Raw genomic sequence first — 16246 nt, 5'->3', positions numbered from 1 at the left:
ATTCATTATTAAGACGGTTGAATAGTTCTTTGAGCATCCGATCTTTCTTCTGGTGTCTCAATTGTTGCTGCGATTAAATCCTCTCTTTAATTAATTGTATTCAAGCGAAACGTGAGAATTTTCTTAATTAGAAATGAGTACTCGGTGATTTTTATCTTTTCAATTAAATTTGTTTTCGTTTCAATAATTTTCTTGATCTAACAGAACTGTTCCTCCATTTTTTTTAAATGCCGGAAAAGATATTAAAATAATTTTTAAAAAAACTCGAATATTTACTTGACAGATGTGGTTTATAATAACTATTCGACTTTTATTTGTCAGTACACGATAAATGAGATTATTTAATATGTTTAGTGTCCTCAATAAAGTAATGAATTTATATTTAGTTCCGAATATTATTATTATTATAATATAAAACCCAATTAAAAATGACAGAAATATCTTCGTTACTCCAACTGAAAAATGAAATATAACACAGACAAATACTTATAAATCATCACAATTTATTACAACGACACAATTATTTTTATTCAGCAAAAAAAATGTTCTCCTGATATCTCTTCGAGTCGTCTCACCAATAGTGGTTACTTCAAGCTAAAGAGTTCTATATTCATATTGGTAGAAAAATTTCCGCTCTTCTTCACCATGCAGAAAGCGCAGATGCATTGACGAATTCAAATTTCCAATGTTGAGACAGTTTATCCGTATCGCAAGGGCCCATGAATATCTCCTTTCTCTCTCCATCGCAATCCAGACAATTGCCGGTCACGGGATGTACCAAATGCCGATTTGTCTGCAGAAGGAGAAAAAGCGGATTAAGATAAAAAGATAAATAACTTAACCGCGACGGAATGTACCGAAAAGAAAATACCAAATCGTATTTCCACAACTGATTCCCTTGCAACCCGTGACAGCTCCATAAGACAACAGGTGCGTGAGGTTCTGGACTAGACACGTCGAAGCATACACTTCGTTTCTTGGGACGGATATCTTTGTGCCAGGTCAGAACGAACTGCTGCTCGGTTAATTACAAACAACATTCAATTTAATACGGTTTTTTTTTTTAGTATCAACGTTCATTAAAACAACAATTTTTTAATTCTTAATTCAACTAAAATATATCCTAGTTAATTACTTCATTTCTGAGTATGAAAAGAATACAGAAAAAGTAAAATGTGTTTAAAGAAATTTTACAAATTAAATTTCAAATTTTGGCATATCATTTTAAAATAATTACGTGATCTTATCGAGACAATGATAGGTTTATTTGACAGAATTACACCTTGATCCGTGTTTCTGTACTACTAGTTGATTGTGAGAGAAATTACAAATGAACAATTTCTGTTATGAACGTGACGGATTCACTAATGCACTGGCTTAATGTAATAACATTAGTATCGTACTTAAAATGCGAGACTGGTCAGCCGCCTCATAACACTCACCTGTTCTCCACCCTGGTTAATGCTATCTTTAATACACTTCTCTAATCCAAATCTTTCATTCTGTCCTCTGAATCTGGTGTCGACGCACAAATCGCTTCCGACATTTCGTATCTGTAAGTACATTGTTCGACATCATATTGATTCATTTAAAATCGCATTTTAAAGCTTATGAATTCAGAAAATTTTACATAATTTATTTAAAAAATTTATAAATTAATGAAGAAATGTAACAGAGAGAAGGATGAACTGTTCAATTTTACAACTACTTATTAGCTTGAGAAATTAATTAGCTTACTTTTAAAACTTTTCGAGTGTATTTTTTAGATATAAAAAAGCTTATAAAATATATAAGAAATAAAAAGTTGGAGCCGAAAAAAGTAAAAATTAATTAAGGAAGAGTTGGTAGATACAACGTTAGTGAAAACTTCCACATAATTATCGTCCATAATTAATACACGTGGTGATATTTATTAAGGACTTTTTAAAATAAATAAATCGATCCTTACCTCTCCTTTGGCGAAATCGGGTGGTTCGATAGGAGGATATTTTTTAAGCTGATCAAAAGCAACATTCTCCATGAACCATTTGAATGGTTTGCAGTTGAGTTTCTTCCTGAGTTCTTTTTGTCGGCTTAGATCGTTTACTTCTAATAATCTATACTGAGGCCTTCTCATATATAAAAAGTCCTTGTATTCGTCCATCCATACTTCTGCCACTCGTTTGTAATTCTTGAAAAGAAATGTTATATTTTACCTCCACGAATAAAACTGTATTTGAATCTAGTTCAATAAGTTTCTCATTCGCATCTTTCTAACTAATGATCTCGCAGAGTATCGATCCTCGCCACGTCTTACAAAACGTCTCGTGTCTAATTTTTGGAAACATGTTGATGTCATATCTGATTGATTAGGTCGTTTAGATACAGTCTAAATTACTTCGTTTAAACCAGTGTTAGGACTTTCTTGATTATCGAAATGGCATTTTAATCAACTAAAATTGAATTATCGTAATTGAAATTTCTTACATAAAAAGTAAAATATCACCTACCCTACCGACGAAGTCTCCTATACCGGGATTAGGAAAGGGTGCAAATTTTCGGTAGATGTGTCCTATCCTGGAGCAAGGCGCATCCACCATCACTCCTCCACATTGCCATATTTTAAAAGATAGTTCGTACTGTTCTCCACCCCAGACGTCCAGTCCTTCGTCGTATCCTCCTAACTCCCAGAAGAAATTTCTATCGATGGCAAACAGCCCTCCGGCCATTACTGGACTTCTAAACAAACCAACCGATAGCTGTAAAACGATGTTCCGTTGGAACTACGTTTTGAATGAAATTACATCTTAAAAATTTACAAAACTTTAATTATTAAACTCTCTTTTTTTATTGTTGTTGTTTTTTATTTGAAGAAGAAACCTTTATGAGTTAGGAGTTTGATGCGGACATTTGTAACATTATTATTACTCACTTAAAAGGTTCTGTAGGGTGTTGGAGATCTTCTGGAAGAAGTGGCAATCTCTTGTAATATAACTCCCAATCAAAAGATCCTCGAGCACCTTCATCCTGAGCTCTATAAGCAAAGGTCTCGTAATCAATGACGTCGATGAAGGGGCATACCACTGTCTTTTTATCCAGAGCAATCGGTTCTGAATTTAATATTTAAAAAATTATTTTATAAACAGCATTCGATAGGACATAATATAATCCGTCAATTTTAGTTATATTAACAAGAAAATAAATAAATACGTACAATTACAAAATTAATAAAATATTCAAACGTAGCCCACAACTAGATTTTAAACTCGTTTTAACGACCAATGTTACAATTTATTTAAAAACTAACTAATACTAAAGAAATTCGAATTACACTGAAAAATAAATTTATAAAATGCCAATTAGAAGAGAAAATTGCGCTAAAATGTTTCGAATCTCCTCTAATAAAGATTTAAAAAAGAAAAAAAAAACAATTTTTGCTAACGTTCCTAAATTCCAACTATCCAATTAAGTTTCTTCTCGATTCAATTCTCCTGCTCTGACTTTGATAGTAAAGAGAAAAGGTTAAACATTAAAACTGTGCATTCAATTTAGCTACATCCAATTAATTCGCGGATAGATTTAAAGAAACGTTGAAATATAAGAACGGGTCGTATATATTAATAGAATCTGAATGAATCTGAACTCTCACTACTCGCTCTCTATGTAAGCATTCTGTTAGAAAGCGGGTTGTACAGTACATGCGGAAATGCGAGGCAATAATAGGCAGTAAAGTATAACAAAATGGAATTTCAAGTTAGGTGATTCTCGCTGGGGAATTAGGTTGCATTCCGAAGAGAAGTGTTTCCATTTACTTGGAAGACAAGGCAAATCTTTGATAAATAACAAAATAAAAGTCTCTGTTACAACTATGGAGTTGTAACCATTTTGTTTTTTTCTCCCTCTTCTTTTATTTTTATTTAAATATCGAATGCATAAAAGAATTTAGTTATTTTTCAGGTGTAGAACTATACTTCTTTGCCGGAATTTTTCTGACTATAGAATAGAATATTCATAAGATACAACGTTCACAGATAAAATTAGAAATTTTATGCATTGTAATTTAACCTTTCGCTACTACAGCTGACAAACGGCATTTTTACAGTACGGATTCTAATTAAAGACAAAAGTTAGAAAGAAATATATAAATATATATATATATATATTATTATTATTATTCATTCTTTAAAAGATATTTTAGTTTAAATAATTAAAAATATTTGTCAGAAAATGAAATGAAATTCTCCTTGTTTTCGTCGAATAATCAAAAACAACCGCACAAATTTTCATGTAGAGTATTACTGAATTAAAATACATTTAAAAACATTTACACGATAAATATGAAAATTTTAAAATTTATTAATTTATTTAAAAAAATTGGAGATTTCGATATATCGATTCGGTAAATTTATGATTAAAAATTGCATTTATTCTGAAAATAATCAACGCAATAAGCACATTCAACGTATGAAAATGTAAAATTATCAAAAGCTTTGATTCAAATGACTATCATTTCCAAAGTTTAAAGTAGAAGTATTTATCTAGATTGAACGGAGCAAAGGGAATTCTTTAGAAATGAATGAATATCATTGCCCTACAGCTTGTAAGAAACATCAAAAGCATTTAAATTGAATGTTTCTATATTTTTCTTAATTCAATCTTTAAAAGATTTTATTCTACAAACAAACGTATACAATCGCTTTCTCGATAATGCCTGATCAGTTTTCAAATTAAATAAAACAAACCATATAGAAAATTGCATTTCTTGATGAAATGTCGAGGAACTAAACAGCTGCAGATAAAATGTTTACCTTGCGATGTTTCCAATGACGAAAAATACCAACAGCTTTAACTCTCCCATAAGAAACTCTAAAGAAATCTGTTCTGTTTATAGGTTCGTTGCTTTAATTTTAAATATAAAAAAGAAACTTGCCTATTAAAGGAGGCAGCCAATTAACATTTGCTTCGGTGTGGGAATCCAAAAATATAATAATATCACCAGTTGCTTCTCTGGCACCCATCAATCGAGCTCTTATCAGCCCTTCTCTTTTCGTAGCACGAATGATTCTCACTTTTTGAAAATGCTCCTTCACATATTCCTCTAAAGGTTGCTTTAAATGTTCTAGAAAAACAAGTACAGTACATTATATTATACTCTAATTTTTAAAATTAATTTTTTAAGTAGATTATTCACCATTATGTATAAAAATAGTATATAATTTTGTGAAAAAAATGTGCATTTCAAACATTGTTTTTATTAATTCTCACGTGTAAAACACTCATTTGTTTATTTTGTATTTATTTAAGAGTTCATTAAGAAAATTCTAAAAATTAAAAAAAAAATCTCTCAGAAAATAAAAAGTTAACTAATAAATAAGCTTCAATATTAACAACTTATTCTGTTTAAGAAGAAAATTTCCATTTTGGACGTTTTTTAATTAATAAACCAAGTTTTTATTAAGATTACACGCTCGAAATAATTACAGCCCGTGTGCAGAATTTAATAAAAGTTGAAAGTATATCAACTGAACAAACAAGAAAATGGAGAGAAACTTCGGGAATTTCTTACAACTATGGACACTTCATTATGAACATTTTCTGTATTAAACTATATCCCTTATAAATCAATAAAAATACGTTATTTACTACACTGGTCGAAACAATTAGAGGCGCAAGACACGTTGCATAGAAAACCGTACAATTCAGATGTTATTGCGTTTATTTATTACACCGACTTTCGCATTTTTATCAGGTCGTACACTCCCTTAATTGTTTTGACCGGTGTATACTTTTATTTTAATTATTTATCAAATGAAACGAGAAAACATTCCATTATCTAAATACATTTAAATATACCTTTGGTACTAAAATCATCTACTAAAATGATTTCTTTAATTAGTTCGGGAGGCGCTCGATTAAGAACGCTGGTGACCGTTCTGAGAAGAGTGGATCCATGCTCGTTGTGAAAAGGAACGACGACGCTGGCAACGGGTAATTTATTCAGATATAGTTTGTTCTTACATCTGTAAAAATGCCCATTTTCTTAATCGGTAATTTTAATAAAAATATATACATATAAATTATTTATGTAATGGCGCGCTTTTAAAATCTCTTTAACTTTAGCTACGTCAAAATCGTGAAAGGAATGTGACAATTTCAACAACATCGAAATTGTCAGAAGCGTAGATGTGTATCAACTTTATCATCAGCATTCCAGATGGACTCTGTCAGAGTTTACAAAAAGTAAAAGACGAATTGGCTGTCTATATTCTCCTGAATTCATCATTTCATCGGACAATTTCCGTTCCATCGTCTCGTCAAAGTGGTTGATAAGTCATCCGCAAGAAAATGATGCCCGAGGCATCTGGTTAGAGCCAACACCTGAATTTCAATGAGAAACGTAACCTACTCTTTTTTTTACGCTAGACTTTCGGTATTTGTTCATTCCATTTGCCTCTAAATCTTCTTTTCGAAAAGAATAAACGAAATTTCTCTGTTCTTCGATCTCTTATCTTTAAATCCTTCTACTGCACTTCTACGAATTTAAATTGTCTTTTTTTCTTATTATCATTTATTTTTCCGAATTTCCTTGCGAAGAATGTCCGGTCTCGTAGATTCATTTTTTTTTCTGATTTTCGAACAGAGAAGCCTTGGAATTTATACATCGCGATGGTTATAGAGATAGTTTTATCAAAATGATGAAACATAAACTGCATTTTGTAAAGATTTGTTCAATCACTTACCCATGATGTCTGATATCTGGTAGAGAACGGTTAAGTGCTATGTAGTCACTGACCATAGCATTGAATCCATTCACTTTGTACAATTTATCTTTCTCTTGTTCGCTTCCTGGTGGTAGATAAAAAGCAGTACCTTGTTCTCCTGCTCCCGTACGAAGTTTATCTTCGGCTATCTGTTTATAGTCGTGCCAGTCTTTTTTAATCTGCTCCAATGCCTGCAATGATATAATATTCAATTTGTAAATAAGTTTTTCCAAGTTTCTTTTATTACACTCTCACTTAACCAGCAATTAATTTTAAAATTATCGATTAAAATTAAGTGATAAATTCCTATTAACATTCATCGATCAGATACGATTTATAAAGAAATATCCGACCTTGAAAAACTGATCGAAAATCCAAATATATCCTACACAGACCTGACTTTCGGGTTATATTCAGTGAAAATCTATCGATCCAATAGTTTGGAAATGTTACAAGAAGGAAGCCGATAAGTAATCACCTTGACACTTCTGATTGTCAAAAATATTCAAAAGTCGCGCGAGTGTAACTATAAAAATAGTCTTGATTACAGCATTCAAACATGGTAAAAAGAAATAGAAATGTTAGCAGCTGGACGGACATAAATAAGGAAAATAAAAAAGAAAACTCTTTCTAAAACGAAAAAAAATGAAAGTCTATTTCTGTGAGAGATAAAGAACAACAATGGATTCGTCAGCATTCGTTAAGAAATGCTTGGCAAATCTTTTAAAATGCACATTTAATTAAATTATTTTGAAATTTTAAAATAAAAAAGAATCGACTTGTGTATAAAATTTATATTTTTATTCGTTTTCTCAATCCGAATAATCTATCAAAGCATTAATTTTAGATTTCGTAAGATGGTTGTTCATCCAGGTGCAATCAATCGTGACAGAATATGCAGAATCCTTTTGCTATCTCTTCCAAACGAACTTGACGCCGTGATTAAGAAAATGCTTAGGAATCGACAAATGGGTAATTCTTTTGGGAGAAACTTATTTCGGATCAAAGAACATTAAAACGTCTAGAAGTAAGATTTGCAGCCTGCAGAATAAGGAGAAACAAAGTAAGCATTCATCAATCTCCAACAGCTACTTGTTCGAATAAAAAGTAACAAAAAAGAAACTGCCAGCCTATAAAACAAAAAAAAAATTCTTCATATTCATTATGAATAATTAATTAGTTTTCGGGTGTCAAATACGCTTAACAACGTAGAAGAGGATTGTTTGATTAATACCTTTATTATGCAAGAGATTTATCACCGCTTCTTTCCTGGTAATCAGCTTGCTTCTAATTATTATAAGTGCAAATGCAAATCCGGGAGTCTAATTCGTAAAAATAATTTTTCCCCTTCCAATATTCAACGAGTGGTGTCAATTTTTAATGAAATAAATCTTACGGCGTAAAAGAAAAAAAAGAATTTTTTACTGGTTTGTTCCATTAGAGTTGACCAATTGATGGCGTTGAGACAGTGATGTCTGGCTGAGAGAATTCGGAGCATCGATCTTTCTGGTTGAAGGCGATGCGAACACTTGTTCTCTGTCAGATATCCAAGAAGAATATGTTCCTATTGCTCTTATTAGAATGATTGAATTTGTTCCAATTTACATTTCTGAACGCGATCGTTCATCGGTTACTCGGCAACATTTTCCACCTAACAAATTGCCTATAGTTTTAAAATGAATGCAACATACTGTAATGATTAAATGATATTACACGGGCACTTTTTTAAATTTTCGATTATAGCTTTAATTGATTTAATAATGTAAAACGTGTGTCGAATTTACGTTTATATTCATTCGATATTTTAGTACGTCCATAGAATATATTTAAGAGTAGTTTATAAATTTAAATAAGTAATATTCAGCTTTAAAAAGAAAGAAAAAAATAGAATATTTAGCATCTACAAAACATAAATTTAATGCTAATTTAAGAATTTTCGAATCATTTGTATTGCTAATTTAGAAAATGTAAAGGATTCAAATACTTACCAAACACATTAAAAGAATAGAAATAATGAAAAAAAACACACCTTGTAATTTACTTTGTACTTTAATGAAACAATACAATTAACAATTTCAGTCAATAATTCAACACTTTTAAATTTAGTATCAGTTCTTGTGTTTTTAACCATTTGGAAAAGCAATTTTATTGTTTACAGAGTTCAATTACAAATTTAAATTCGCAGAAAAAAAAGATTAAAAATCGATAGAAAAAATATTTTATTTTCCTGGCAAAAATAATATTGTTAGAACTTCTGACAGTAAGATGCGGCAATTCTGTAGGTAAAACTTAAAAGAAGGATGTAAAGCGTAGTGCAGAAGAACAATTATCTGCATTATGATGAAACAATGGATCGAGAGGCGCTTTGTCTTTAGCGTAATCGCTAAAGATCGTCATTAAAGGGTCTACATGCCGAATAATGTTGCTTCGAAAGAAATTTTCAAGAAGAATAAAGGTAGTCATTATCGTGTAAATCTTTCGTAAGAAAATAATGATATACACTAGGAAAAGTTGTTGGCCGGAATGCTAATTATCTTGTAAATTTACAATCCTCTCGAATTTATAATAAATTAGCTTATCGAAGTAAAGATTTTTAGCCAAAAGCTTAGAAAAGTTTTGAAGTAAACCGAATGATTTCTTCATATCTAAAAATTCCATTTTAAAGTTTTATTTTATTTTATTTTTTTTCTTAGAAATAAAATTCTATAGAAAAACGTCACAAAGTTAGATAACTGGGTAGATACAGTTACTTTTAAGGGATGTCAGAAGCACTCGCTGTTCAGTATATATCCACTGTCAAAGTACGCGAGGGAAATCGAACGGAGATGACAGATGACAAGTGACAGACGTTTTCGAAAGACACAGACAGTTTAATCGGTTCTATTTGCTGTTCTACATTGGAATATTTCAAACACAGTCCATGCGTGAAAAAACTTGATGCAGTTTGAAATCTAAAAGCAACTCAAACGCCTGCAATCTAAACGTGGTTTAAAAAACATCCCCGCAATCTTAAAAAGGACTCGACAATAATTTCATCAATTTTTATCTACGGTAGACATTTATTCGTATTTTTACGTTTTAGCTACGTTTTACTACAGATTGAGAACAGCGTGCATCTACCTATTTAAATATCTGTAAAGGGTTATTTTATTGATCCATATTCAGTACTTAATATTTTATTATGCAGTTAAAACCATACATTCTATTGCCCACCGACAAAATAAAGAGAAACTTTGTATAAATATAAAAACTGAATCGAGTTTTAAAAGAAAATTCCTTAAATGGTTGTTTACATTAAATTTTTGATAGTATTTTCTAGAGAAATTTAAAATTTTTTCAATAACTGTCAATATTTTTGGTAATATCGAACAATGGAAGTAATGGAATTACGATGCTGGCATATTAAATTTTCGCACATTCTTCAGATTCTACGAAGAAATAATGCGGAAATAAGTAAGAAGAATTATCCCTAATACTTTTCGGATATCTTTAAAAATTATTGACCGTAAGAAAATAATTCGAGCGAATTTAAGGATTAGTTTTCCGCAGTAGAAAAACAGGAATTGGATAGAAAATTTCCTAATAAGATTCTAAATAAGCTCTACTTTCCTTATGCATATGCATAGCGTTAATTATGTTCGTGCAAGGGTAACTTTCTTAGTTAATGCTTCGAAATATATGCAAAACAGTTTAAATTTGGTAAAGCCGATCTTCTCTTCGGATCGAGAAAGATGGTTGCAATTTCAGAAATCCTCCAAGGTTTGCCACCGACCGAAACTATGGTTTGTTTATAAAATGTTTACCCGTAATTACTTTCTTATTAAGGAATCATTAAATCGGTGCCGGTTAGACAGAATAAACGAGAGAATGGAAACCTTAAGGTTAATTAGGAGGTACCGTCTTTGATTAAATCAGTTAGGGGGATGAACAGTGACCGTAGTAGTTAGATTTGGTAAGAGACGGTGATGGAGACTGACAACTATTAGCCGCCAAGTTATAAACTTAGCAACATTTGCAGAGTAGATAAGACACCTTCACAACTTTCGAGGGATTTAGGTAGGAAGTTAGACGTGAGGCGGAGCCAATTCCCGGGGCACATTAATTAATCATGACACTCAGTTTGTAAGGTGAACAATGGAACCTTACTGTATACCTATTGACGACAAAAGATGCCCCCGAGGAAACGCGCCCATTCTTTATGCCTAATTTCCCAGAAAACTTCGATAAAATGAATAATATTCTTCAACTTTTAAAAAATGATCGCACTCTATTTTATTTAGCCGTAAAATTTTAATGTCAATACACTTTTGTTTCCAAAGTTATTAGCTAAACTTTATCTATAATTAGACTCCACTAATTCTTTTTATAAATAACAAGACAACGTCCAGACAACCGTACAGGAAAGGAAAACCATAAAATCGCTGAATTTATAGCGAATATATGAGATAAATTTTCACATTTTTAAAAAGAATTTATTAAATATTTAACTGTAGAATATGATTTTCATTTTCTAATATTCTCTGTTATTTGAAGCGAAACTAATTTGTAATTCTCTCTTAACTCTACTCTACCTGTGATAATCATTTCGATTATAGCTATGTTGATAATAATTACTATAGAATCTATTGGAATGAAGGTTAATCTCATCAATTACATAGAGTGCATTCATAATAGACCGAATCAATTGTTACATTGTATTTTAACAATCATTAATATTTGTTATAATCCGATTATCTAAGAAATGCCGAAAGAATTCCATTATAGGCTAAGTCCCGGTAGGAAGGGGGAAAAACTTATTCTTATAATAAATAAACATTATCCCATATTAAATTTAAAATATTCACATTTATATTAATTTAATTATTTTGAAATTGTGTAAGATTATGTTATCTTAAGGCACACAATCAAGTTGATGAATTGAAAATTAACCTATCCATTCGTAATTAAGCGAAGTTATCTCAGAATCTGTAATAATAATTATGTAATTAGTAAGTAATTTCGGAGACTTTCTTCTGTTACAAATTTATAGTTTGTATCTGTTAAGAAATGTGTGTTTATTTTAAAAATCGACGGTTTAATGAATAAAAAATAATGCAATTTTTAATCACAAATAGCGATAAGGTTTATAAAGCATTGATTGTAGAATAGTAAATTATTCAAAGTGTTAAGATAAAACACTTTGAAATGAGGGATTAAGAGATTAACAAAATGCTCAGAGGTCGATAACATTTTAACTAGCTTTGTTTATTTAATGATAAATCCCAATTTGTTTAACTATAAAAATTAAATAGCTAATAGAAATTCCGGATAATGTTTTAATGTAGTAAAATTTAATTTAAGTAATAGCTTTACCCGTTTTACAGTAATTACGTACGGAAATTTTCATAATTTTACCAAACACGTAAGAATCTCGGACCATTAGTCTGCTAAATTTCCACTTTTGAGATTATCCCCCTAATAATTAATAGTTTTACAGTTTAAAACCTGTTTATGGTTCGAGTAATACTTGATAAATTAAATCATTAATTGTGTAAACATCTCTTTTATTTGTCTCTAAATTAACTTTTATTATTATTCAACAGTAAATCGTTGAAGAATTACTTTATGCCTGCTCCTCTCTACAAACTCCTATTATTAAATTTTAATATAACTTATGCGAAGTTTAAAAATTAATAATACTGTAAAATTAATAGTGTAACGCAATTACACGTAAACAAATATTTAATGCGCTTTATTACTATAGAATGAATTTAATGTATGCTGTGATATTTATTGATCCAAAATTTCCAATTATTTTTATTCTTTTCTCTTTAAAGATTACTTTATTCTGTTATAACGGATCCAATTATAACAGGATCTTGATTTCTCCTTCGGAAATAATAAAAATTCCATTTAAAAGTAGTTATCGAAAAAGTTAATTTCGTTTAATTTCCAAACTCGATCACTTAAAAATCTATTTTTAAATATATCGACGGTATTAAAAAACAAAGGAAACAAATCATTTTATTACTTTAATAAAATAATTCTTTTTCCAGTAATTAATTCTAATAACTAAAGTGTTTACTACGGTAATTAATTAAGAGTTAATTACTGTAAGGTTAATTGCTATGTCGAAGGATTTGTAGAGGAAAAACAAGAGGAAAAAAAATCTTTGAAATTTTATCAATGCCGAATGAGGTCTTCGATGTGTTTTGTATGATATTCATTTAATAAGAGTCGAGCAAAGACGAGGAGTTTGCTGTATATAAGCAATGGCAATCATAGAAGTGACCAAGAACGATGGAAGGGAATGGAGATTTGTCTCTGGAGAATTCATCTGCGGAACACCACAACTGCCATAAACAACTGCTGCACTTTCTAAGAAAACTTATGACAAGAGTTGCTTGTAATTCTGTCACTTCATCCTCCATCGCAAGTTAATTGCTTTTTAGTTGCCCGAGGATAAATGAGAAAATTTCCTGTTATTCCCTTCTTTATCTATAAATATGACCATTAAAACATTCGGTTAAAAGATTGGCAGATTTTAATATTCTCTGTTAAAATAAGACGACTGCTTCGTCAACTCGTACACATTTGAAGTAAATTAATTAATTAATTACGAACGGCTAAAGAAATAAAAATACAATCGATATAATAGCAAATTTAACATTTAAATGTCGGTTCTAGGTATATATTCTTTAACGTTTTTAAAAATTCAAATAATAAAATTAAGGTTTTAATGTGTATATTTAATGAAATAGATCGAGTTAAATAAAAATATATATTTTTTAATTTTATTAAGAAAAAAATGTATTTAAAATGAGAAAATCAACAAAATAATCTATCAAAACATATACAATCTACTAACAAGTAAGAAGAATGTTAAGTTTCTATACACTAGAGATTATTTAAGAATTTCTTACTCTAAATAAGTGAATTTTGAATTGCCTAATTAATTTTAATTAATATTTACCTTAGATATTGAAGAAAAATCTGTTAAATTATAGACATATAGAATTGTAGTTAACATTTTTCAATGTCCTTACGTTTTTAGAACGTAAGAAAAAATGTATAAAATATCGAATAAATGACTAAACGAAACGAAAGTATTGCTCCTAACACGATTTTATTGTTTCCGAGTAAGTAAATTGATTTTTTAAAAAAATTGATAAAGTAAACAAGAATATATATTGGAACTTTCAATAAATATGTCACCGCTGGAAAGAATTACGACTATACACAGCATCAACATGGAACCGTAGGCTATTTTTAAAGATCATGTAGTTTGGAAAGAAACGAAATTGCTTAAATTACAAAATATTTAAATATATTTTTAAGAAAAAAAAAATTGAAAAAGTGAAATAAATAAATGATTCTTAACGACAAATGAAAATAAAAAGAACAAATCTTCTCGAAATGTTTACATAAATCAAGCCCAACACTCCATACGAAGAGTTATAATTAGATAATTACAAGTTTTGCTAACGCTCCTGTGGGAATAATTTCTACGTGGAAGATTTTACTATGAAAAGATTATCTTAAAATATCTCTGATTTCTCAAAGTATATCTAATAAACGGAGAAAAATATTTAAAAAGTTAATTCAGAATGTGAATTTATTATGAGTAGACAAGTATCTAATGATTTATGAGTGAACGAGTAAGTTAAACTTAACTACCTTACTTATTTCTCTCCTTAAATTAATACTGTTTTCTTTTTCTTCTTCTTCTCCTACTTTAAGTACTTATAATTCGAAATACGACTCGTTATCGATTATATATATAATATATAATTTTATAAGCGAAAAACCTCGAATGTATATACATTAATTAGTATAACGTTAATTAAACTTAATTTGAGACTGCGATAGAAGAAATTTAATTATACTAGAAACTAATTAAATTGTTACTTTTAACGAGAAAATAGTTTTGTCTTTTATAGCATATAATCTGAGAGATTTTAATGATTCATATATATTAACAAATACAAACTAAATATACCTTGTCTTATATTTAAACAATGTTAAAACCTTGGTACAAATTCTCGAATAGTCATCCTGTCAATTGCCGTATGTACCTATAATCCGTTTACCGAAATGGAACAGAAACTATTCCCTTTTTATCCCCCCTTTTTCTACTTTCCTAACAACAAATCGATGTTTGATTCAGTCTTTCATATAAAAAATAACTCTATTTTATTCCGGATCTTCAACATTTATTGCCTGGTAGACTGAACTAATTTTAATTCTATTGTGTTAAGTTATATATTTCACGTAAGAAACTGTATATTTTCTATTAAATATGAGAAATATCTAAATCTAACGACATTATTTACAGCTTATAACGCTGACAAACCTTATAAAATGATGTAAATAAGCACCAGTTCTTAAGAAATTGTATAATTCTTATATAAATTAACTTAATATAGTAATTTTTATGTACAGAATAAATATAAAAATGTGCAAAAAATATTAAAATTAATGTATTTTTTTTAAAAAGAAATAATTTATTAATTAAATTAAAACCGAATAGAAGGGTAAGAAAATGGAACCAATAAGCAATATATTGAATGGAATTCGACAGTAGAATACTTATTAAATATTAATACTCTAGGAAGAAAATGTGGATAAGGACAATAGAGAAAAGAAATGATCGAATTATTGTCTGGAAAGACATCAAAATGTAATATGACCATCGAAAGACTTTTGTATAAGCATCTTTTTTTTTAACGTTCGTACATAAAATTATTGATAAGTCTATGAAAGTCGTAAAATGAATGGCGACTAATGTGATATTTTCATTAAAATTTCACACTAGTTACGTTTCTTATCAATAATAACTATCGTGTTTACGTTCTTTCTAATTATATAACTGATTTCGAAGCTACTGGAATAAAATTACAATATTTTTTTCTTTAAATAAATGAAAAATATGTGTATACAAATATGTAATCAAAACTTTTAATTAGATTTTTCATCGCGAGGTTTACCGAATCCTTAAAAGTCTTATCTGGAATTTTCTAATTATAAAATTTCCAAATGACTATTTTTTTAAAAATTATAATAAATAGCTGTTTGTTTATGAATAATTTTCTGAAGGATTTAAAAAAGTATTTTTACAGAATTTAATTCGTCTCTAGACGAAAAAAAGAAACCCATATCTGCCATTTGTCTGCTGTATTATTATTTACTTAAGAGTGTGCTGATGGAGGAGACATTAAGATGCCCTTAATGTCAAAATTTGCAGCATCCCGAGCAAACACCTGTCATTTCAATTGGATTCTAGATTTAAAGCATTCTTCTCAGATTTCTTGGTTGGTTTTTTATTTTTTAGAAAAATATATCCTTGATCTCCGTGCACGAACAATTACGAAATTACGGGTAAATTAAGTTAGAGAATTGTTTTTAAAAATCTTTTTAATTTTTTCGAAAAATCTTATACTAATTCGTTTAATTTCCTTTTCAACTCATTAAATTTCGTATAGGTAGAGAAGAGACTATATCCTCGGTAGTTTTCCGCGTTGCTTCGG

The 16246-nt window shown here is 29.5% G+C and overlaps 1 protein-coding gene across 3 annotated transcripts in view; it reads right to left on the bottom strand.

The window, feature by feature from the left end:
• Nucleotides 1-483: 483 nt before the first annotated feature.
• LOC136985237 (putative polypeptide N-acetylgalactosaminyltransferase 10) overlaps nucleotides 484-16246 on the bottom strand; it is a 63417-nt gene continuing 47654 nt past the window's right edge. For 2 of the 3 annotated variants that reach the window (XM_067282474.1, XM_067282475.1), the window contains exons 3-11: nucleotides 6720-6931; nucleotides 5833-5999; nucleotides 4910-5098; nucleotides 2912-3089; nucleotides 2490-2718; nucleotides 1949-2170; nucleotides 1443-1553; nucleotides 872-1015; nucleotides 484-793 (exon numbers count right to left, since the gene is read on the bottom strand). In XM_067282474.1, coding sequence (XP_067138575.1) covers nucleotides 641-793; nucleotides 872-1015; nucleotides 1443-1553; nucleotides 1949-2170; nucleotides 2490-2718; nucleotides 2912-3089; nucleotides 4910-5098; nucleotides 5833-5999; nucleotides 6720-6931 — 1605 coding nt within the window. In that variant the 3' untranslated portion in view covers nucleotides 484-640. The remainder of the gene's footprint in view (nucleotides 794-871; nucleotides 1016-1442; nucleotides 1554-1948; nucleotides 2171-2489; nucleotides 2719-2911; nucleotides 3090-4909; nucleotides 5099-5832; nucleotides 6000-6719; nucleotides 6932-16246) is intronic. The other variant, XM_067282476.1, reaches the window with a different exon arrangement.

The sequence above is a fragment of the Centruroides vittatus genome, unplaced genomic scaffold (genome assembly GCF_030686945.1).
Source record: "Centruroides vittatus isolate TY-2023 unplaced genomic scaffold, ASM3068694v2 contig_956, whole genome shotgun sequence".
Classification (NCBI taxonomy): Eukaryota; Metazoa; Arthropoda; class Arachnida; order Scorpiones; family Buthidae; genus Centruroides; species Centruroides vittatus.
The sequence above is the reverse complement of the archived record's forward strand: the minus strand, read 5'-3'. Positions and strand labels throughout refer to the sequence as shown.